Here is a 22,912-nt window from a genome sequence, read left to right on the forward strand (position 1 = left end):
GGTTTCGTCTCCGGCTTTTGGGCCCGTTTAACTGCTTTTGCGACCTGGGATAACCCGCCAAAAGTTTGGGAGCACGTGCCTGACAACTACCTTTTTTGTCAGTCAAACAATGCAAACGAGGTTGTCTGCCGTTGACCGGAATACAATGAGGAGGTCTGCGGGCTCAGTCTGAGCCTGATCTGTTTTGTCTGACGTACTAGCTGAGTATTTATGGCCAGTGAAGTTAGTACGGCCTGGCCGAGTTCTTTTTGAATAAGGCCCGCAGTGTTGTGTCCTAGGCGCGTTGCACTCGACCCGTTCGGGGTCCACTGTAACAATGGCATTCTGGTTAATAAGTATCATCCACAGCACTGCTGATGTAGGCGTTGACGCACCGTCATCGCACGAACCATTGGCACAGAGGTACAGTTGTGTTTGCGTACCTTGCGTGCCGCATTAGGCCGCACATCTAACCTATCAAACACGCCTCAGAGTGAGAAACACTCAGAGAAACACACGCCAACCTGCATGCACGGCACTTAACACACTGACACCGCTGGCACAAGCCTGCTTGTAAACGCCAATAAGCCCGTGTGCCATCATGCCATCCCGCAGATAGAATCTAGAAGCACGTGAAACCTAACGCTGAAATCCTCATAGTCTCTAGCAAAAAGAGATACTCTCAAGGGTTGCCTGTCTCAAGGGTTGCCTGTCCAACTCCCCCTGGCCTGCCCCAGCTTTCGCGCGTCGTCTTTCCAGCTCCTTGCCCAGCTCCCAGCTCCCTCTTGGCACCACTATTGCTCTAAACCCGCTAGATCCATCGGTGGCCACGAAACCGGCTCGCAGGTGCCTCCAGTGCGCATACGCCAAGCGCAGTCCACTAGTGGCGCGATTTCCGCAAGGTCGTGACTCACCACCAGCACGGTGCACTGCTCCTACGCGTCGTGCAAAGGCGCCACCGAGCAAGTGAACAGAGGGCAAGCGAATATCAGCATCGAGATGAAGCGCCGTAAAGTTGCGTTAAGCGCAGTGCCCCGAGGGATTATTTTGACGACAACATGGCCAGTCTCCATATGCCGTTGAGGCCCCCGAACGCTGACACTGATCCAAAGCACGCCGATGAAAAATGCCAAACTCTGGACACGCCAAGCATGCCCAGGGACATTTTGCGTATTTAGGCGGGGCGGAGGTGCTCAGAATGCGCGATGTTGGCCACAGAACAGCGGCAAGAGGCCCTGACCTCCGCAGCGCTTTTACCATTCGCCGCACCTTCCCCTTCCCCTTTGCCAAGCGGCCTCGCAGCGGCCATCTGCCACACACGTTTGCGCCCGTCCGAAGCCTGCAGCTTCAACTTTGGGGCCACAGCAACCCACCTTGAGCTTCCGAAAAATCGTCACGACCTCCTGTCGTGCTTCCCAATCCAGTCCCGCCAGCGGCTCGTCTAACAGCAGCAGCGCCGGCTGGCGCACAAGCTGGATGGCAAGCGCTAGGCGACGCTGCTGACCGCCAGACAGAGCCCAGGGCTGCACATGCAGCGGGATGTCCTGCAGACCCACGGCCTCCAATACCTTCTTGCACAGCAAAAAAACGAATGAGATGATTTAGCGCGCGGCAACTGGGGCAGTGGGGTCGGTTGGGTTCAGGGCTGCATGGCCACGGACCGTGTGCGCGCATGGGCCAGGGATTAAAGCCACATTGCGGGGACCACGACGAGGAGCAGCACTATTGGGGCGCAGAGCACACGGGATGATTATCCCGGTTTCGGGACGGGGGCTTTTGACGCTTCCTTCGGCAAGGACTGCAGCAACAGCTAGAGCCCTTTATGGTAAAAGACGTGCTATCAAGGGCCCTAGCTCCCTCCTGAACTACCGCGGCAGCCACAAGAAGTCCCGACGCCGGAAAAGCCAGGCGCGCATGGCGATGCTCCCGCGCAGCTGAACCTGTCCTCGAAAGACAGGGTAACCTCTAGGAAGACCCCTGTACGCTCGTCACGCCGTGCTCTTCCCTGAGTTGCATCCCTGCATCCGGCACGCTTACTCGCCTGCTGCATCCTGGCAGAAAGCGCCTGCCGCTCCCCCCAATACTGCGTCAACCGTGGCCAGGTAAACGTGAGCTCCTGCAGCAATGGCGGCATTGGCGATTCGTGCAAGCTACATGATGCGGTGCTCTCTTCATCGCTACACGAAGGCGGCGCAGAGGCATGGATTATAAGACCAAACCGCGCCAGCCCGCTGGCCTGGCCATGGTCTTGTCTAGTCACCGCATGGAGATCGTAACCCACACGTAGCCCGGACATGGCTCCGTGGCCCAGACCCCATGCCGAGGATCAGCAATGACATGCATATTGAAGCCGCCCCAGTCCCACTACCCACCCACAGTTAACGGGTTTGGAGGGCATGCAGGACATGCATTACTCTACCTGCATAAGGTCCTCTCCCAGAAAGTGCCGCTCAGGAAACTGGAACACGAGGCCCACCTGCAGCACATAGCAGCGCCGTGCCGACAGCTAAATATAACGAAAATGGCGCAGCGACAAGGATTGCGACCCGGCAACAGCTTCCTTCCAGGCCAGCAATAGTTGCCAGAAGCAGCAGCAGCAGTTCGCATAACAACAGATCAGCACAACGGGGCCCCAGACCGACAGCCATCCTGGCCATTCCCCTTTCCACAGCCCCTGTCTGAGCCCCTTATGCAATCTCTGAAAGGGGCAGATTAGCACACCAGGTGGGAAAAACGGCCCAATGGAGGCCGCTTAATTCCATTTCACCTGCTGCATCCGCTCCTCAACTGTCAACCCTGGTCGAACCACCACAGCGGCTGCGCCATTTGCACCGGTGCTCGTTTCGGCACCGTTAGCATGTCCTCCGGACGATCCGGACGACACGGCAGGTGAGACGCCGTTGCTACTCGGGGCGCCCCCGTGTTGCCCTGACGCCGTCTGCGCCGCCGCGAAGCTCTGTTGCAGGATGGCCGTGTCGCCGCTGTCCGCTGCCGCCGCAGCACCACGCAGGATGCGGATGTGGCCGGAGGTCTGCTCCGTGAGGCCTGCCAGGACTTGAAGGAGCGTGGTCTTTCCTGAGCCGGAACGTCCCATGACGAGTCCCAGGCTGTTTGCTGGAAGGGACATGTTGATGTCCTGCAGCAGCGGCTTCTCTGATCCGGGAGGGTGGAAGCCAATGCCTTCCACACGTATCTCTGCGCCCTGCGCGGCGGCAGAGGCGGCCTGTTGCTGTTGTAGCTGGACGGCATAGGCCATCAGCATTCCCACGAGCGTATTGGGGTCGCCGAAAGCGCTGCCGGCGCCACCGCTGGGGCTTGAACTCGCCGAGCAAATTGTCGAGGGTTTGCTAAGCGGCTTATGGAAAGCTTTCGATGAGGCCGTTTTATGGGCGAGGTTATCGGGGTACAGGACAGTGCGTTTGTTGGCTGCGACCACGTGCTGCGCATGGCTAGCAAAGGGCGGGCTACTGCCATGGCATACGAAGTGTTTAGCTGGGGCTGACAAGATGCTGTTCGGAGTCCGCAAAGTGGCCCATGGCCGACGAGAGTGCGTTCCTGGGTGTAGGACGCATACCTGCTGCAAAGTACTGGGGGCGTTGCTGAAAGGCAACCCTGTATAAGTCCATACCCCCAAGGGCATTACTGGAATGATCTACTTCTGGAGCTAAGATATCTACGATGGCGTGCCCCTGCTTCGGGGCTGGGTAATCGCTGATGGGTCGGCGGCGCAGTTCACTTCTTCTGCGCAGTCACAGAGGCGAGCAGCTTGCCCATGAGCTCTGCGTTAAGGTCGCTTGTCCCCTTAGTGGTGCTGTAATACTTGAGGTTCTTCCTGAACACCAAGCGCTCCGTCCGCTGAGCCTGAGCCTCCTTGTGCAGCTGCTTTTGCTTTTTCTTCAGCGCCGCCTGCCGGCGCTTTTCTTTAGGCCTTTGCGAAGAAGTAACCGCCTTGCCTTCAGAATGGGCGGCGTGCTGCTCAATCAAGGAATTCAGTTGCTTCTTGACCAGCTTTGTGGACATTCCTCCACAGCGACCAAAGACATATAGAATATATGTACGTTTGTATGTTGTCCCTAAAAGCAGGAAGGAAGAGCGGCCTATTCCTACAAAAGAAGCGGGAATGGTCGTACAGTTATTGCAGTCCAAGTGCTCATGCTGCAAATTACCTGCCATAACATAGTGAACTCATAACCTTGTAAAATTGTAGCTTACAGCAACCAACTTTAAACTTAATTGCTCACGGAGTATATGTTTGCAAGCGTGCGCCTTTCTGTTGAAAAGGGCATCAGAATGACATGCCGTTAAAACATCGCTGGCTATGGGTGACTTTCCTCGAAACCGTGTAGTCGTTTGTGACAACGGAACTGGCGTAAGTGGCTGGAAATAGGCTGCGTACGGAAGCCTTTGCCTCGCGCCAAAACAGCCCCCTTTGTCTGCAGCTTGTCAAATGCGGCTTCGCCGGCGACAGCTTCCCTCGAGCAGTTTTTCCCTGCCTCGTGGGTAGACCGACGTTCCGGTATAACGACCCCTTCTCACAGCAGCAGCAACTTAAGGTAGGTTTGGAAGCCGTGTGACTCGACATCTGGTGAAGGACGCTATCACGTTATCGCCAGATGGAAAAAAATGAAGGGGGGCTAATCCCAGGCGTGCAGACTGCAGCAGAGCTTTGGACAGGGGTTTTGCATTCGCGCATGCTGTAGTTTGCTTGCCTGTTGCCTGCCGCCACCTAGCTTAGCAACCCTCTATACGCACGAAGTCAGAGATCCGGAACAAAGAAAGTTTTCTTTAAGGGGATCGTCGAGCTGCCCAGAGAGCTGCACACTGACTGGCCTTTCGTAAGCGCACCATTGGCCCTCGTAACCTGCTCTGCAGGATATTTATGTGGGTACGGAGGCATCCAGCAATAAAGCCCAGCTGGAGCTGTTGTACCCAATGCGCAATGGCATCGTACAAAGCTGGGACGATATGGGTGAGTAGAGCCCAAGGGTTGCTAGGGTTTTGCCGCACCCACCTGGCTCCTCAACTGGCTCCTTACCCTCACCGAGATACTACCGCTAATCCTAGACATACATGTCATGTCGTTGATCGGAGCCATTCGGGTTCGGGTCTTATGATGTAGTTGCCAGTTATAGCTCAGTAACCTTCCCGTAAAGCAAGGAGGCGCTGTCGCAATTCCATCCTTCCCGCACGCCTCACCTCTTGACACGCGCCCGCCTCACCCCATTCCCAACAGGCCTCATCTGGGACCATGCCTTCAGCCCGGAGCAGCTCAACGTCGACCCCTCCGAGTGCCGAATCCTTCTGACCGACCCCGCCATGAACCCTACCGCCAACCGACAACGCATGCTGGAGGTCATGTTTGAGAAGTACGGCTTCTCGGGGGCCAACATGCAGATCCAGGCCGTACTAACGCTGTACGCGCAGGGCCTACTGACTGGCCTCGTATTGGACTCGGGTGATGGGGTGTCGCACGCCGTGGCCGTGGTCGACGGCTACGCTTTTCCCCACCAGACCAAACGCCTCAACGTCGCCGGGCGTCACGTCACCTCGCATCTTCTAGAGTTGCTACAACGCCGCGGCTATGCGCTAAGCCACACTTCGGACTTGGACACCGTGCGAGACATCAAAGAGCGGTTGGCGTACGTGGCCTTTGACTACCAGAAAGAGCTCAAGCTGGCGCGCGAGACGACACAGCTGATGCGTTCGTACACGCTGCCAGACGGCCGCGTTATCCGGCTGGGACCGGAGAGGTTCATGGCGCCTGAGGCGATGTTCAACCCGCGGCTGCTGGACGTAGAGGCGCCAGGGATCGCGGAGATGGCATTCAATGCTATCCAGGATGCGCCTATTGACAATCGGCGAGCGCTGTACGAGCACATTGTCGTCAGCGGCGGATCCACCATGTATCCCGGCATGTCGACACGCATGGACAAGGAAATTCGAACCCTATACGTGGAACGGGTACTTAAGGTAAGGGGTGGAGCAATGGGGTGAGGGCCGGGGCAAGGGAGGGTTTTGGGGCTGACGGGTAGGGTGTCGGATGGGGGAGTGGGCAGGGCGGTTAGGAGGGGGGTTTCGGGGAAGAAAGGGGTTGGGGGGTAAGGAAAAGGCTAAAAAGGTGGTGTTTGGAACTGGACTTGGTGGTGGTGGTGGTTTGCGGTTACAGATGCTCTGTGAAGGCGGGTTATGGGCCCTGAATCGTGATGTGAGTGCTACTGCAGTGATGGTTCTTCGCTTTGCTCTGCGTTTACCGTGCGCCCGTGGAACTGAGGTACTCCCGCTGGCACGAGCCCGAATACCCTTGTGGGTTTGGTTGGCTGCACCAATCAAAGGATTCATTGGGGCGTGAGCCGTCGAAAGGCGGTCGTCGACTCATGCGTGTCCCAGTTGGATCCCTGAAGGAAAACACGCGTGAACCGAGGAAACCCCTCTCATGGGATTATTAGGTCTGCCTGCTGGATGGCACAACGGGGGGACAGGGACTCTGGTGTGGGCGTGGGACATAACTCGAGCGGCTGTGCTAAATCGTCCGTGGTTTGAATGGCAAGGGAGATTTGCAATTCGCTGGCTGAACCCAAATATCAATCCCTCGCCAGGGCGATAGGACAAGGCTCCGCAAGTTGAAACTCCATATTGCGGATCCGCCCAACCGAAAATACATGGTGTTTCTTGGAGGCGCGGTGCTGGCGGATATTATGAAGGTTGGTTGGGTTCTGTTAAGGGGGGAAATTGGGGGACTAAAGTGAAGGTAATACTTGCCCTGGGTCTTCAAAAGCACTTGTACTTTAGGCTGTACGATGCATAGCCAGGTTTGATGCTCGCCCTGCAAAGACTGCGGAGTCTAGACATGCCATAAGAGTGCAGTCCGGCGACTTGGGCGGGCCAGCATGCCCTTAGATCAAAAGCAAATCGTGGCTAACAATGGTAACCGCCACAACGCAGGACCATACGGACTTCTGGATCACACGGGAACAGTACCAAGAGGACCCAGGCAATGCTCTCAAGAAGTGCGGAGTTGCATAGTGCTCTATTCTTTATGACAAGATTAGTGCACGCCCAATAATACTTTTATTTTTATTCTTTGTTTGACGCGATGCTTGGTGTATAGTGTTTGCCGATCACTCGTACATGGATTCGGAGCTAGAACTTTACCTTGCCAACTCTAGCTGCTACTAGCCGTTTCGTGTGTCCTTGCTGTCGCTTAGGACGTGCCGATCCCTTTACTGACGCACGGATTCTCCACCGGCTGACGAAGAATGCCTTGACCGGAGCGTGGTTTGTGGACCGCAAGTATACTAACATTGAGTATCAACTGACTAGGTAGCACCGGAGGCCCCTTTGGGGCCAACCAGTGGTTGGTGGATGGCCATGAGCCTGCGCTGCGGGGCACCATATATAGCACATTACCGCAGCCCGCTTTGTAATCCTGTCCCTTATACATGTGTTGCGTCAGCCAATCGACTACAGACAGGCCCTATTCGTCGCTGGCAGAGCAGTCTACGCAGCAAGGCAGCGAGCTGCGTAAAGCTTGGAAGTTGTAATGTCTTAAGCGGCAGTTATTTACGGCGAAGGAAGCATGGAAACCTTACTCCCCCACGCGGACGGGTCGTTGCTGCATCGACGGAGAGCAGCATGCTCCTACCGCTCGGGCTGGACTTCCTCACATTCCTATCAGCCACCGTCCTTGTTATTCCGCTCTTTAAATCACTAAAGCTTTCGCCTGTCTTGGGCTTCTTGTTCAGCGGCGTGGTGCTGAAACAGCTTGGGTGAGTGGTGGGCGCACCTTTTCATGTATGCGTGGCAGATGAACGCACGGGACAACTGAACGCCCAGCAGCAACGCCTGCTGGACAATTTTGTTTTACACAGGTGCTCCAACATAAAAAATTCGTCTAGGGAATACTATGTTTGTGCTCTTCATCGTTTTGGGCTGCGTGACCCGCCGGGTCCACCGTGTGACCCGTTGGTGACCATGTTCCCCTGCAAGCCAATCCTTCCGGGACAATACCTTATTTCGCCCTTTCCCTAGTGCATCGCCGATATCGCCAGCATCACCAGCTTCGCACGCCTCTTGTGCACTGCCACAGCAAACATACAAACCCTGAGCCCTCCGCTCGGTGTCAACTTCCGCAGCCTCTTTCAGGACCTCCAGGACACAGAACGGCTAGGAGAGCTGGGCGTTCTGTTCTTGCTATTTGAAATGGGCTTGGAGCTGTCTTTTGACCGCTTAAAGGTGCGCGCAGGTGCAACAACCGGATAGCCGAGCAAGACCACTGACTGAGTAGAGGGTAGGGCGGATTGCACCTAGCACTATTGCCGAATGCGTTGGGTTCTCCTCCCAGCATTCTGGGTCACCCTCGATCCGGATTACCCGGATTCCGCGGGCAGCCGCTACGGCTTGCGAAGCGCCCGAATCCAACTTCCTTGGGTGCGCTGGGACATTACGAGTTCGCGACCGCAGCCAGGGTGCTACACACGCGCTGGGGTCATTATCTCCGGGTGCATGCTATGGCTAATACGATGGGGCAGCTCCTGGCGAAAGGCAGCAGCGGCAGCAGCCGTTCCGGCGTCTGCGGGTGTCCGCACCCGCACCCGCACCCGACCACGGTGAAGGAGAGGCGGTATGGGGGCGGAACCTGGGATTAATCTGTGGCGCAGCAAAGACGGACGGAAGTCGTCAGCGCAGCCATCGTGCCATTTACGGGGCCAGGCCAGTGGCGTCGCTGTCAACGTAGCTCAAGGGCGCGCTGCACGCTTCCGACCCAGAAATCGTGCAGATGCGTAAAGCCCCTTGAACATGCCTAACCTCCCTGCAAAGGAAAAGCAGACCGGAACGGAGCCACCTCCTGTCCTTGACACGCGATTTGACATATGGGCCGGTTGGCGATTGACGGGGCGTAGAAATGCCGACATGTGTAGGGGTTGTGTTGTGGTGGGTCTCCATGCACCCAACCGAATCTACTACGCCAGGATGCGGGCCAGTCCAGGAAATGGGCATATGCACGTTTAGGGCGGCGCACTAGCCTGTAGGTTGCAGATGGAACTTGGGGGGAGGTAGGGTGCTCGAGATGTGGGATCTTGCAGGTGCGAGCGAGGCGCCTACGACGTGATTGAGGAGGGGAGGGAGAGGGTCGCAGCATGGCCCGTGGTGCGGGAGCGGCCTCTTGTTGGTGTGCTGCGTGTGATGGCGCCAGATGGCCGGGACGTGCTGCCGGGGGCGTGACATACGCAGCCGGCCACGTTATTGGGCTGCCGGGCTCTCTCTGGGCACACCTCTGTACACTTCCATCCCCGCCATTTCCATCACGCGGCTCTGATAATAATTTCAATATCATTACATGATGGATGGGGTTGGCACTCGTGTGGTGGACAATTTTGATGGCCCTGTATGCTGTATCCTCATGCTTGGGAAGGCGCGGGTGTTCCCGCTACTGATCCTTTTTACTGCTGCTACTGCTACTGCTACTGCCACTTCGTTGCAGTCCCTGGCCAAGTTTGCTTTCGGTCTGGGCACACTGCAAGTAGCTCTGTGCACGGGCATCTTCACGGCGTTCGCCTTGCCAGTGGGCCACGGCCTGGGCACCGTGTTTTTGGAGCAGGTGTGCGGCGGTTCTTTAGGGTGCGGAGGTGATTAGAGACTCCGATCAGGATCATTGCGGGCCTTGACGGGACAGCTGCAAATTGGGGGGGCCCGGGGGGGGCCGATGCGCCGCGAGGTGCGTAGTAGCTTCAGGTTTGTGGGGTAAGAGGAGGAGGGCGAGAGGCGTGTGGAGGCAGTTTAAAAGACGGCTCGTCAACCGAGATTTGTCTTTTGGTGAGTTTTAATCATGTATAAAATTACTGTCACAAAAACGCCTTCACGTCCTCTCCTTTTGCGGCCAGATTGCCCACGCGCCCCACCGCCTGGTGTCGATTCGCACCGTGGACGAGGCGGTGGTTATTGGCGCGGCTCTGTCTATGAGCAGCTCCGCCTTCGTGTTGCAGCTGCTGCGGGAGCGGGGGGAGCTGGCCACCCGGTTCGGGAGCGCCACGCTGGGCGTGCTGCTGTTCCAGGTGGGGCAGTATGTATATGTGGGAGGCAGGGTGTGGTGAGAGGGGAATGGGGGAGGTTTTTGTACCATGCTGAAGGCGCAGTGAACCACCTGCCAACATCCAAGCACCAACTCCCCCCCGCCTTGCTCCCAGCAAGCCCCTGTCTACCGTCCAGTGGGGACAGGTCCCCACAATCCTGAACGGGTGCTCGCTCTGCAGCTGGTGCCGTCCCTTGCCCTCCACGCGGCGCTGTGTGCTGCTCGCGTAGGATTCCCAGCCCGCCTCGAGTGTGCCGGTAAACCTGCTGTCTAGTCGGGGTCTGCGATGCCCCGCGAAGCCCCGCAACTGTTAACCCCCCGTTTCCTCTCCCTTCCCGCGCTCCTCTCCCCCACCCTCTGTTAACCCCTCCGTCCTCGCCATGTCGCCTTTTTCCGCTGCCCTGCAGGACATAGCGGTGGTGCCCTTCCTGGTGCTGTTGCCGCTGGTTACCAACAAAGGGGGAGCTGAGCTCATGGAGGTGAGGGGGAGGCCGGGCTGGGGGTTGGTGATGGGGATAAAAGGCCGAGAAAGGCTGGGAGAGAGGGGGGAGGTGAGGGTGGCCGCGTTTTCGAGTTGATTGATTACCTGTTACCGGGTGACAGGGAGGGGTCCGGGGATTCCTGGGGGCCGACAATGACAGGCAAAAGCTAGTGAGGTGAGGTGAGGTGATCGGCTTTGGGCTCGGTGGTCCACGGCGCCTCATTTCGGACCTGGGAGGTTAGAAAGGAAAGTAGCCGCACAAAATCCATACCTTCAAGACGGATAGAAACCTCTCAAAGAAGCAAACTCCCCAGCCTAGTAATGCAGGGTATAACATTCCGTTGCACGTACAAACGCGAACACTGTATGGTTGTATGTATGCCCGTCCTGCATGACGCACTCCTCTCACCTCTACTTCTGCCCAAGCTTACTTGGCCACGCTCCCCCGCGTCCCCCCCGTTGCTAGGGCGCCGCCTCCCCCGTAAGCTTGCTTACTCTGTTGGGCCCTACAGCCCTCCAGACAGTGGCGGGACTGGGGGCCCTGCTGCTGGCAGATAGACTCATCATGAAGAGAATATTCGAGGTAAGCGCGTGCAGGGCGCACGCGTATGTATGTATGTATGTATGTATGTGTGTGTAGTGGTGGGAAAGGATAGGGGGCGGGAGCAGGTGCTGCCTGGGAACGCGAAGCCACAAAAATGCGAGCCGCATTCATTCCTCACCAGCACCTCTCCCCAACCCCTTTCACGCGCCCCCTACCCCTGCCGGTACCTTCCCCCTCCTCGTCGTTCCCGTACCTTCAACCCCCCTCATCACGCCGTCGTCCATCCCCCCACCCCCACACCCGCACCGGCCCCCACTGGCCCCGAGTCCTCAGATGGTCGCCCAGTCCCGCAACAGCGAGACTTTCATTGCGCTGTGTCTGTTGACGGTGGCGGGCACCTCCCTCATCACCCAGCGCCTCGGGCTGTCGGACACCATGGGCGCGTTCCTGGCGGGTGTGCTGCTGTCGGAGACGTCGTACAGGACGCAGGTAGGCGGGCGGGGCGGGCGGGTAGCTGGGTGGGTTGTGTATTGGGTGAGTGGGGGAGAGAGAGAGAGAAAAACACAGAAATGTGGTCTCTGAGTGCGGTACGGTAGGGTACGATAAGGTAGGGTAGGGTGCGGGGCGGATGAGGGAGCGAGACAGGGGTGGCGGGAGGAGATTTGGAGTGGGTTCGGTTGTTGACTGTGTGGGTGAGTGGGTGGGCAGGCGGCGCTAGCGGGGGAAAGTGGTCCTCCAGCTGCCAGGGGGGCCCCGTCACAGGCCCTGCTGTCGCCTCCTTCCGGCTACGTGTTTTCACCCCCCGCCCCCCTTCTCTTTTCTTGGCAGCAGCTTCACTCGTTCGTGGTTCGTCTTTCCCCCCCTTCTCCCCCCTCCTCCTGCTGCCTTGCCCTAGGTGGAGGCGGACATCCGGCCCTTCAAGGGGCTGCTGTTAGGGCTGTTCTTCGTAACCACCGGCTCGTCCATCAACCTGGCCTTTCTGCAGTCGCACTGGCAGGAGGTGAGGGCCGGGAGGCTGTGCTGCAACACTGGCTGCGGGAAAGAAATTGCATGGCAGGGCATTCGGCATGGTCATGACGCTGGGGCATGGTCCTGCCGTACAACGGCGTTGTCGCATGGGGAAGGGGAGATATCCTCTCGCCCGGCTTTTGTTTCGGTGGTGGTCCTGGCGCGGCGGTCCCCAATTGCCTGTGGCTCGTGTGCGCCAGGCTCCCCGCGTTTTCCCGGATAAGGTTACCCTGCCGCCGCTCCGCCCGTTTTATTTCTTGACATGTTCTGCCGTACTCCTGTCTCGCATGTACGGCAGGTGTTTTGGATCCTCACTGGTCTCGTGGTGATCAAGACTGGCGTGGTGACGGCCGCGGGGCAGTTGGTCGGGCTCAGTAGGTGCGTACGACACACGGCGTAGAAAGTACGGCGCGCCGGTTGGGATCTTTTTTGGGGGGGGCCTTTTGGGGTGGTGTAGGACTGAGTTAGGGTTGGGGATCTGGCCATGTTTGCCTTCGCCGTGTCAGACATCCTTAGACACGCCTTAGACTCAGCGGTACTACCTTCCCAGGCATGGCGGGGGGATCTCTCCCCCCGCAACAGCAACAACAACAACAAGAACAACAACCACCTGGGATTTACGAGACCTCCCCGTCTCCCTGGGTGTGAATCTGGAGGTCAGGTCGGGCTTGTGGCTCTTAGATGTGTTCGCTCTCTGCCCGGCTCGGCTGCCCTCCTCCGCCACTGCCCTTTCCTCCCTTCCGAGGGCACTTTGGCTTTTGTCCCTACCTTCCCTCTGCCATTTCACCACCCTCCTCTCCCCCTGCCTTTCCTTCCAGTCCCCTCGTTACACGTGAACTGCAAGGTCCCCTTTTGCTTCCTGTGCCCCTACCTGCCCTGTGGGGTTGGGGCAGTGGGCCACCGGCAGTTGGATTTTGTTGGGGTTCACATATTACTCGCTTTCCTCCAACCGCCCTTCCCCCGCTTTCCCCACCCCCCAACCCCGCAGGAGTGAGAGCATCCGCACGGGCTTTGTCCTCTCCCAGGGGGGCGAGTTCGCCTTCGTGCTGCTGTCCCTAGCCAACCAGCTGAGGATACTGCCGACCAACCTGAACCAGCTGCTCATCATTGTGGTGAGCAAGGGGGAGGGGGCCAGGGCGCTGTGGGTTTTCGTGTATGTATGTATGTATGTATGTATGTATGTATGTATGTATGTATGTATGTATGTATGTGTGAGTGAGCGAGAGAAAGAGAGAGAGAGAGAGAGAGGAAGAGGGAGGGAGAGGGAGGGAGCCGGCTTTCCTATGCCGCCACCACAGGGTCATGCTTGCCTGCCTTTGCATTGGCATGCACCTAGGTGGCCAGGGTGGCACACGTGCCTCACACCTGCTTCCTGTTCCCTCCCCCCCCCCCCCGGCGTCCTCCGTCGGAAATCCCCTTAGCATTGTGACCAGATTCCTGATCCCTGGGCCCCATCCTCCCCATCCCCCTGCCATGTTCAGGTGGTGCTGTCCATGGCTCTGACCCCCTTCCTGGCGGAAACCGGCAAGGTGGTGGCCAACAAGCTTGATGAGTTGTACCCACCATTGGCATCACTGCCGCCGGTTGGAGGGGGGACAGGAGCGCTGGCGGGCGCTGCTGGCGATGGGACAGATCACAGCGCCGGGGGGCATCACACGGGGGTGAGGCGGGGACGTATCTGTCTCTGTCTGTCTGTCTGTCTGGGGATTGCGGTTTGGTTTTTCTGGAGGTTCAGGAAGGGGAGCAGGGCGGCGACGTGGATGAGAGGAGGAGGGAGTATTGGGAAGATGATTAGTCCGAGACAATTGACGTTCCGCGGCGCTTATCGTTATGCTGCTACCTACTTGCCCTCCCGCCTTCATCCTCCCACCTCCTGCCCCTTCCCTCACCCTTCCCTCATCCTTACTTTTGACCTCTCTTACAGTTAAGAGTGCTGTGGACCTGATTGCTTTTGCATGTTGCCCATTACGACGACCTCTCCCTCGTTTCTCCCCGGCCGCACAGGTCTCCGACCCCGTCGTGATCTGCGGCTTCTCGCCCGCGGGTCAAATGGTGGCGAATATGCTGGAGAGCCCCCTAGCGTCATTGGACGGCTCATCCGTACTGCCGTACGTGGCGTTTGACCTGGATCCGGACCGGGTGGCTGCGGGGCGCAAGGCGGGTTTCAAGGTGTGTGTGCCGTGGCTGGGGTTTGCATCGGTGTAGGCGGGCTGGCGGGGGGAGCTAAGGAGAGCCTCCCCGGATAGGGGGTCGGGCAGGTGGGCGGCCAGGTGGGGCCGATGGGGCTCATGGGGGACTTACTGTTACTGTTACCCCGTACCCCGTACTGTCACTGTTACTGCTTGGCTGGGGGGTTGGAGTTGCAAACAGGGCACCTAAACCATGTTCCTGCCGGCCCGCCCGCCACCCAGCTACAGCACTTTTGTCCTTCTAACTGGCCACGTTTCCCCCTCTGCCCCCTTGCGCGTTCTCACCCACACCCCTCCCCGAGCCCCTCAGGTGTTGTACGGTGATGCCACCCGCAGTGTCGTACTCCGGGCTGCGGGCGTGGAGGAGCCCCGGGCAGTGGCGGTCTGCTATGCTGACCGGGAGGCGGCGCTGCAGGCCGTGTCCAGCATGAGGATAGACTTCCCCTCCGTGCCCATATACGCGTGTGCCTCGGACCTGCGGTGAGGCGTGGGGGTATGCTAGAGGGCCGGGAAGGGGAGTGGCTACCACGGCGGGAATGTCCGCAGTCGGACAGTTTAAAAATGACCACCACCTTGGGTGCAGTCGTGGCCTGAATGCTGCACGACAACACAACACCACAGCGCGTAGATCGAAAAATGTGATGAAGTTAGACTTCGATCCCCTTCCGTGTCAATTGAGGCCTTGGAGGCCATGTACCAGCCATCCCTCTCTCCTTCCCCCCATACACACTTCCTGTAGTGCAGTCCGCCCCCACCTCTCCCCCAATGACCTAGGAATGCTCTAGGAATTCCTTTTTTCTATCCCCTTCTGTCAGCTGATGTGCTTTTTGCGACATCGGCAGTTAAACCCATAAAAAACCCTACACACCCACTGCATGTGATTCCCTTCACCTTCGCGAGCTCCTTTGCCCCACTTTGCACAACTGCATGGCCCCCCACCCCCTGCACCCCACCCCACCCGTCAGCCATGCCGCCGAGCTGGAGGAGGCGGGGGCCAACCACATAGTCATTCGCAGCGTAGAGGCGGGTCTGGCCCTGGGGTCCATGATGCTCGGCGGTCTGGGGGCCTCGGAGATCGACCTCAACTTCCTGAAAAGGGGCATCGAGGAGACCATCGAGGCGCGGTGAGGCGCGGGGAGGAGGGTGGCGCGAGGCGGGGTAGGCGGGGCGGCGTATCATGTGTACTCTGCGGCACTCGGCCCTCCTTCCTTCCTTCATTATTCAGCGTGCTGCTGTTTCCAACCGTGGGTTTTGGGGTGTTAGTTTCTGTGAAGCTCGTGAGGCAAATTGCCGCTGTGTGCGTGTTTTAGGATGATGTGCCCGGAAGGCCGATGGGCACCGTTTACAGCGTTGTCGGAAACCACCGTGGCGCTTGTTCGCCTACCTTTCGCACTTCGTCATGTGCATAGAAGAGAATCCTAGGCTTTTTTGACATGGAGCTCCCAGTCGCAGCCGCAGCCGCCCTCTCTTTCAAGTTCCAATCCGCATCCGATTTTGAATTCGGCTGTCCGGATGACTTAGGGTTATGCTATGCCCGTACCCTCATCCGATGGGCCCCAACCCGGTGTGTTTGAAGCCCCACCCCCCCATGTTTTGTATTTCACCCCGTCCTCCTCTTCCCCACCCCCAGCACCCAAGCCCTGGCCGACTGGATGACCAGTGCGGGGGAGCAGGTGTCAGCGTTTTCATCCCTGGACATGATCGTGCTGACGTCGGAGGTGGAGGACATCGCGCGTTCCGCCGCCGCTGCGGCCGCGGCCGCTGCCGCCGAGCGCGACGCAAAGATGGCGGAGGTGCTCTCAGCCGAGGCCGCGCAGCCTGGTACGCCGCTGACCAAGCCAGCTTCGAACTCCACTGCCGCCGCCGCTGCCGCAGCAGCCGCAGCAGCCAACGGCAGCGTCGCGGCGGCGGCGGCGGAGCCCTCTCTGCCCACTGGTGCCAGCCTCTCGCGAGCATCGCTGGATCTTAAACTTGAGAGGGAGCTCGAAGGGTTCTCAGCGACCGTGCCGCATGCCGCACAGCCAGTGGCGGTGTCGGCACCGCCGCCACCGCCGTTCGTGGAGCCTGCGGGGGGGTTAATGGATAGCGCGGGTCGGGGGACGGAGCCGCGGTTGCATGCAGCGGCAGTGGCGCGGCGGGGCCCGCCGCCGCCTCCTCCTGAAGGCAGCGCCGCCGCGGAAGCGGAGGCGGTGACGGCGACGACAACGACAACGACGCCGGCTGCGGAGGTTGCCATGCAACGAGGTGGTTCCCGAGACGTCTGAATCGGCGTCCCGAGCGTCTGAATCTCTGATCTAAGTGCCACTTTACTGCAGACAAAGAGGACTCCCTACCCGGTGCTGCAGGGGGGAAAACGGGAGCTGTTGATCAAGTTGAGAAGCTTTGCTCCGAAACTTCCGGGCTCGCAGAGAAGTATGCTGGGCGTAGTGGCACTGGGTTGTGGGCCTTATGGAGCACCTGGTCGTGTGTGGATGACGTGGTATGGTTCTGCGTTGGGGGTTTTCTCAGCAGAGCATGTGTATCACTCAAGATGTACAGCATGTACGACGCTGTCGATGCATGCAACGGGCGGCAACGGTGGTGGTCATCGGGCACCGTCACTCCTTTTTGTAACCCTCGCCCACATTCATGGTTTTAGAGGCGCTGCTGTGGATGGGACCTTTTGTTTAGCGGTCAGGTTGGTCAGGTTGACCGCGGTTGGTCAAGTGGCTTTTATGTGTGTGTAGTGTGTGTGTGTGTAGTGTCTGTGTGTGTGTTTGTGTGTATGGGAGTGTGTTGGAACTTATGTGCAATTTTGAAACGCTCGCACGACCTCGTGCCTGAAAGTAAGAGCTTGAGAAGGTGTGTAGAAGGCTGCTTAGGTTTGTATTCTTCGGGGCTAGCAGGGTGGTGTGGCATGGGGTGGCTGGCGGTGCCTGATGTATTTGCAGCTGTCGTGGGTTTCCCGCGGCCGCATTGCCCACCCAAGATTTTTCAAAAGGCGGTGAATGTCAGGCTAGAGAAATCAGGCTGGAGAGGTTTCGAGTTGAAGAAGCCGGCTGTTGTGGACGTAGAGCGCCCACGGTGTGCGTGTGTGGTCCACGGCGGCGGTTTCGGAATACTCCGCTGCGCATGGCAAACAGTGCGGGCACGGCCAAGCAGCTGGGCTCGAGGCCCCGGCGTGACAGCCCCGGCCGGACCCCAGGTTCGTCCACGTCGCAGTGGTGCCTGAAGACTTGACAAGGCAGGGCCGCGGACAACGGTATTTAATTCTGCTGGCAGGCGTCGTGCCGATGGATCCTGTTATCTATCCATCTATCTATCTTGCTCACGGGTCCAAGAAGATTTATATTCGCGTGTGGGAGCGTATGCGTGGTGAGCGTGGGGTCCGACATGATGGCGGCGTTGCAGACATTCCTGGCTGCGTGCAGACATCGGGGCGGAGTGGGGCGAATGAGCAGCCTTCGCGGTCTGCGGTTTATTGTGCAGGGTGGGAAGTTATATTGAGCTGTACGACCTATTATGTAGAGTGAGTGCCGTAAGTTCTGGAACGGCTTGCGAACTGAAGTGAGAGGTGTTGTGTATGGTGCATTACGGTGTTGATAGACAAGATGATTGAATGCACGGGATTCTGTACCTTGAGGTTATGTGCGGGTGCGAGGGTGGTATCAGCAACAAACGGCCGGACGGACGGAGCAGATATCCCCGGTGAGGAAGATAGGGCGGCCCGCCTCCCGCAGCGGCTCTGATGTTTCCCGGGTGTCAGCGTCGCTCATCACCCCTCATCGTTTGCCTTTCGTGCTCAGGTACCCTTTGTCATGTGGGACCGGACCTATGGGTGCGGCTTAGTGTGGTTTATACGCGAGGAAGGAGTGCGGCACCGAAGGTTGTAACTTTTGCGTCCAGGGGTAAAAACTGAATTTAGGGGGGAAAGGGGTCAACCGAAGAAAGGAACGGCAGCAGCAAGCGGCTGAAACAAATGCGCGGATAGCTCTGCCATTGTTTCTGTGAGTGTGTAGTTCGATAAGTATATTTTGGTGGTCAGGACGACCGGGCTTCCAAGGATTGCAGGCTGGGTTGGTACGTGAATCAAAGGCTGTAATCTCCGGTTTGAGGCGATAGAGATGCAGGCGATGCAGGAGATCGGAAGTAGGCGTGGGGAGCGCTCGTGCGTGTAAGTGGCCTCCGGACGCCCTGGTTATTAGTTTCAGGTCGGGGTGATGGGGACCTGTTCATTGACGAGTGGGCTCCTGGCTGCAAAAGTTTTCTATGTTCACCTAATTCCTGTGTACGGCGCATCGGTAGTGGTGGGCCAGTGTCGCTAAGGTTGGGCTTGGAGTCACGGCATTGCCAACGCAGGTCTTCTAGGCATTGGCATGGCCACGCGCAGTTCAGGGATCAGGCCCTCCTACTTCTGGGTTTCGCTACATCGCGGAGCGAGCGTTGTCCTGTCTCTCGTCGTCGGCTTTGGACCGCGCTATGTAACGAAACATTGAACCATTTGGATTCTCTGATCCATGTGTGGTCGCTTGATTACCCTAGCGCATACCATACCGTGCTGATGTAACGTGGTGGAACCATGCGGGGCTAGGGATTGCACTCGCAACCGCACGGCATTGTCCCCCTGCATTGTCTGGAGCTGTAACGCACAGCCTTGGCCGGTCGTTTTAGTTCATTGTATGCCAGTTAATAATAAAACCAGCCTAACCACATTCCCTGGCCTTTTTACGTGCAGTCCCACGTACAATCCATTCCCGAAAATACCATGGGAGCATTAACCGCAATAAAACCGACTTTCCACTGGACGCCGCGGACATACGCAGTAACTTCCGAAACATGCAGGCCTGCGCCGATATGCTGTCGCCGTCACACTGGAAGCAAAAGGTGGTTCCATGCTGGGCAAGTCCGTGAACATATGACTATGAAGCACATAGCCTGCGGCACATTTCGCGCGGTTCGATTGCGCTACCCGCTAACGTCAGCTACAATGTATAGCAAGGGACTGTAGCTTCCAACACGGTTAGGTCAGCCCAAAGTCAGGTTCGCCTGTATGAGCAGGATCCGCCCCCAGGACAGCTGCGACCAGCAGGCAGGCAGCCCTGTCAATGTGTTCTGTCATGCAGTTCACGAAGGTTGCGACGACTAAAACTGCGCTCCTATCTCTGCCACATGGAAAAGAGTGGGCACTAACAAAGCCCCGTCTGGTTGCATCCCTCACCGGCCTCCACTTTTCCACTGAGGTACTTGTAATTTCGTAAAACGGTGGCGACGCTACCAGTCTTTATCAAGTGTTAACACACCGTCTGGGGACACATCCACACCTTAAAAAACACACGTACCCGAATGCCATGAAGCGGGGATGACCACCCCGCGATAAGGCTTAGCACGACGCCCAAATTCTCATCTTCCGGCCAAACATGCATACGCTCGTCCTTTAAACAAGGGGCGTCGCATGGGGAGCATGCGCACAAATGCCGCGCCAATGCACACAGCCGCACACACGACGAAACCTAGTTTAGCTATCTAATCCGGCGACCGTAGCCGCTGCCACCACGCCGTACACAATCCGGTGTTCCCGCTCTCGAAAAACGCGAGACTTTGGAAGATTTGGCGGCACTGGCCCCCCTCTCGACTCTTCCGTGCACGTTGCCGACGCCTGGATCCTTTGTGGCCAAGACACTTATTCCGAAAAGCTGAAAAACTTGCCACAGCTGCTGCTTATGTGAAACAGGTGATTGTCCAAACCGCGGCAAATCTGCAGACCGACCTCATGTCCCTAGGATGCCCATTGCAGCGGCGAGACGGTGCATGAATTCGCTGGACGGAGGTGATGTCAGGTGAACCCTTCGCCAGCTCTATTTTTTTGCTCCGTTCCCTTGCCGCTCTCCTACAAATATTCAGATGGTATTGGCCCTACCTGTCCACATACTCTCAGCCGTCCCCATACGACAAACGGCCCCCGAACTCTCTGCACACTGCATGAACCAACGATCCACGAAAGAGTAATCTAGCTTGACATCTGCACGAACAGCATAGCTGCGCAGACACGCGCAAAGCCCAGACGCTAGCGCACCCGCTCATCGGTAAACACACCGAACACACGCGACCATAACGTGCCATCGTAGCAGCACGCCAACAAGTTTCTACTCGGCCTGCAGTGTAGACTGCGACGCTCTCCCCAGCAAGTCAAGGCAGCCACCTGCGACGAACACCCGCCTGCCTGCTGGAATTCCCGTAAAACATCCGCTTCCACGCCCCTGCATGCTGCTCACACTCCAGCTAGCCAATGCCGTCGACGAAACAAATCGACCAGCCATTTGGAGTACCACGCCGACGTCAACGGCTTCCAATGCGACAAACCAAGCCAGAAACGATGAGCAAAATAGGTGCGAAGTAGGACGCCGTACCAAACCGATGCCCCAGCCAGGCCCGTGAAGCCCCACACAACGATGCAAGATGGATGTCTCAAGAAAACCCGCATACACAATCCCCAAGCAGCAGCCAATCCGGTAACGCCACCGATTTACCAGCGCTCCCTCCGTGCCGGCGGCGCCCCGCCGTCTTTCCCGGCCCCATCCGCATCCCCGCGGCGGGGCGGCCGCTCCTTGCCAACACCCTCGTGCCCCGACCGACCACCCCGCGCAAAGCGCACCCTGTCGTCCTCCTCCGCCTGCAGCTTCAGCAAAGCACATTCCTTTTTGTCCAGCTCATGTTCCAGTTCCGGAATCGTTGGACCGCTGGGAGCCTCAGCCTCGTCACCATCTGCATCTTTTTCCGCCGCCAACTTCGCCTTGAGATCTGCCAATTGCACAGCAAGGGCGTCCACCTCGGCCTTGAGAGCTTTCTCGGCCGGAGTCTCATCCCTACAAATGGAAGCGGCCAGCAACATGGACGGAGTCCAGTGACGCAGGCAGGCGCGCGTAACACAGGAAATTGGAGCGACACTAAGAAAAAGCTATGTCTGCCGTGTCTGCGCCCCTTACATCCCTAAATAAAAGTGCGAAGTAGAGGGTGCGAGCTTGGCTAAACTCCTAACCAAGCAAGATGTGACATGGCCCCGAACCAATCATGCCTGTCCCCTCAAAAGCTGTGCCCGCACTGTCAGGCCTCACCGTATGACCTCTCCATGCTCTAGCTTCAGTACCTCCTTAATCGGGTCCACGCCCTTCTCCTTGAGCACCTCCTCACGCGGCCGTGCTGCGCCAAACGGGTTGGACGACGCCTTGCGCTCCTCTGCGCCGCCGCTGCTGCTTGCGGCAGGAGCCTGCTCGCCGACTGGCACCGAGCGTGGAGCGAGTTTGAGCCGTGGCCGCTCCGCGGGCGCCTCCGGCGCTGCCGAGGTGCTGGGCTCGACCGTTCTCCGGGCCCATCGATCCTCACGGTCTGCTGTGCTCTCACGCGGCCCATCACGGCTGCCACCGAAGCCCCGCGGAGGTGCCGGCGACTCGGACGGCTTAAAGTCCCTGCCCCTCCCCCAGCTGTCCTCCAGATCTGCTTTGGACATGGGCGGCGGCCCGTCGTAGCGGCGCCGATCATCAAAACCGCCCCGGGGTGCTGGTCCAGAGGGCTCAAACTTGCGGGCCGTACCCCAATCGTCTACCATGTCCGCATTGGACGGAGGGCGGGGCTCGCGCGGTGGCCGGTCGCCTCGATCACCGAAGCCACCCCCAAAGCCGCGCGACCCTCCGAAGCCACCGCCATCTCCGCCCGGTACAAACTTCCGCGTCGAGCCCCAATCGTCCACGCTGTCTGCACGAGAAGGCTCCCGTTCCTCGCGCGGGGGACGATCCTCTCGCTGGTAGCGGCCACCTGCATGAAGTGCAACAGCTGATACATGCTGGCATCGGGAAACGCCACCGTACTTAAAACTTACCGCGGCCTTCGCGATCGCCGCCATAATCCCGAAAACCACCTCCAAGACCTCCAGGCGGCCTGCCGTCTCCGTCCTCGCGCGGACCTCCGCGAGGTGCGGTCGGAAGGCTCATGAGAATTTGTTTGTCGGCAAGACCCTTGTCCGCAAAGTCGCCCCTGCCCCCAGTGGGCATACTTAAGAATTCGCCAAAACCAAGCTTCACACCCTTCTTGGCCTTGCTCTTGCCCTGGGGCTTGGCTGCTGCGGCCTCGCCCAACGTGGGGAAGTCCGAGTTGTTCGCAAGGGCGCCATGTGTAGCCTCCTGTAATGTAACAAAGTATACCGGATTACAAATCAGGCAGCTCTGCACGACGCGCAAGATGGACACAAAGCAATCACAATCTGGAAGGCGGCTACCAAGTTTCCCACGTGGACCAGCGTTGCAACTGATCTTAAAAACCTGCGCAAGAAAGACTGAGAAGATAACTCTATAACGCCTGATCCCCGGGCATACCTCGCTCTCCACCTGGTCAGCCCACGCTGACATCCTTAACGAGTTCTCGTAAAGCTTCTTGCGAAAGAGGTATTTGTAACAGGTTAACAAAAGCCAAAAGTTAATATAAAGCTCCGTCCTAGCGCAAAAAGATTCAAAGAGAAGACTGAATCGTCCGTTGTACGGCGGCGGCGGTCTGCGTTAGTGCACTTGTCCTTGCGTGCCCTCATATCACAATAAATAAATGGACTGACTTCTTCCAAAAAAATACGAGCATAGGCTATCTGTCTCCACAACATGCGCAAATCTTCATAGCTT

The 22,912-nt window shown here is 58.2% G+C and overlaps 4 protein-coding genes across 4 annotated transcripts; 2 read left to right on the forward strand and 2 right to left on the reverse strand.

The window, feature by feature from the left end:
• Positions 1-299: 299 nt before the first annotated feature.
• VOLCADRAFT_77566 (uncharacterized protein) lies at positions 300-4,041 on the reverse strand. The gene is made up of 6 exons (XM_002957415.1): positions 3,554-4,041; positions 2,747-3,181; positions 2,399-2,455; positions 2,021-2,095; positions 1,353-1,547; positions 300-914 (listed from the first exon to the last, which is right to left on the reverse strand). Exons 1-6 carry the CDS (start codon positions 3,617-3,619, stop codon positions 774-776), a joined length of 969 nt encoding a protein of 322 aa, XP_002957461.1. The 5' UTR covers positions 3,620-4,041; the 3' UTR covers positions 300-773.
• A 142-nt stretch (positions 4,042-4,183) lies between these two features.
• On the forward strand, positions 4,184-7,002 carry arp2 (actin-related protein Arp2; the record flags this gene model as incomplete). Its single annotated transcript, XM_002957367.1, has 6 exons — positions 4,184-4,348; positions 4,419-4,532; positions 4,852-4,948; positions 5,213-5,949; positions 6,576-6,680; positions 6,922-7,002. Exons 1-6 carry the CDS (start codon positions 4,298-4,300, stop codon positions 7,000-7,002), a joined length of 1,185 nt encoding a protein of 394 aa, XP_002957413.1. The 5' UTR covers positions 4,184-4,297.
• A 609-nt stretch (positions 7,003-7,611) lies between these two features.
• Positions 7,612-15,398, forward strand: VOLCADRAFT_68169 (uncharacterized protein; the record flags this gene model as incomplete). The annotated part of the gene is made up of 14 exons (XM_002957368.1): positions 7,612-7,745; positions 8,112-8,211; positions 9,461-9,577; positions 9,861-10,031; positions 10,456-10,550; positions 11,016-11,112; positions 11,407-11,562; positions 11,969-12,073; positions 12,380-12,459; positions 13,070-13,193; positions 13,563-13,664; positions 14,086-14,250; positions 14,581-14,750; positions 15,236-15,398. 14 exons carry the CDS (start codon positions 7,612-7,614, stop codon positions 15,396-15,398), a joined length of 1,779 nt encoding a protein of 592 aa, XP_002957414.1.
• A 4,698-nt stretch (positions 15,399-20,096) lies between these two features.
• Positions 20,097-22,709, reverse strand: VOLCADRAFT_121634 (uncharacterized protein). Its single transcript, XM_002957416.1, has 4 exons — positions 22,616-22,709; positions 22,123-22,423; positions 21,362-22,058; positions 20,097-21,112 (listed from the first exon to the last, which is right to left on the reverse strand). The coding sequence occupies exons 1-4, from the start codon at positions 22,646-22,648 to the stop codon at positions 20,773-20,775; spliced, it is 1,371 nt and encodes a 456-aa protein (XP_002957462.1). The 5' UTR covers positions 22,649-22,709; the 3' UTR covers positions 20,097-20,772.
• Positions 22,710-22,912: the final 203 nt, after the last annotated feature.

Source organism: Volvox carteri (assembly GCF_000143455.1).
Source record: "Volvox carteri f. nagariensis unplaced genomic scaffold VOLCAscaffold_73, whole genome shotgun sequence".
Taxonomy (NCBI): domain Eukaryota; kingdom Viridiplantae; phylum Chlorophyta; class Chlorophyceae; order Chlamydomonadales; family Volvocaceae; genus Volvox; species Volvox carteri.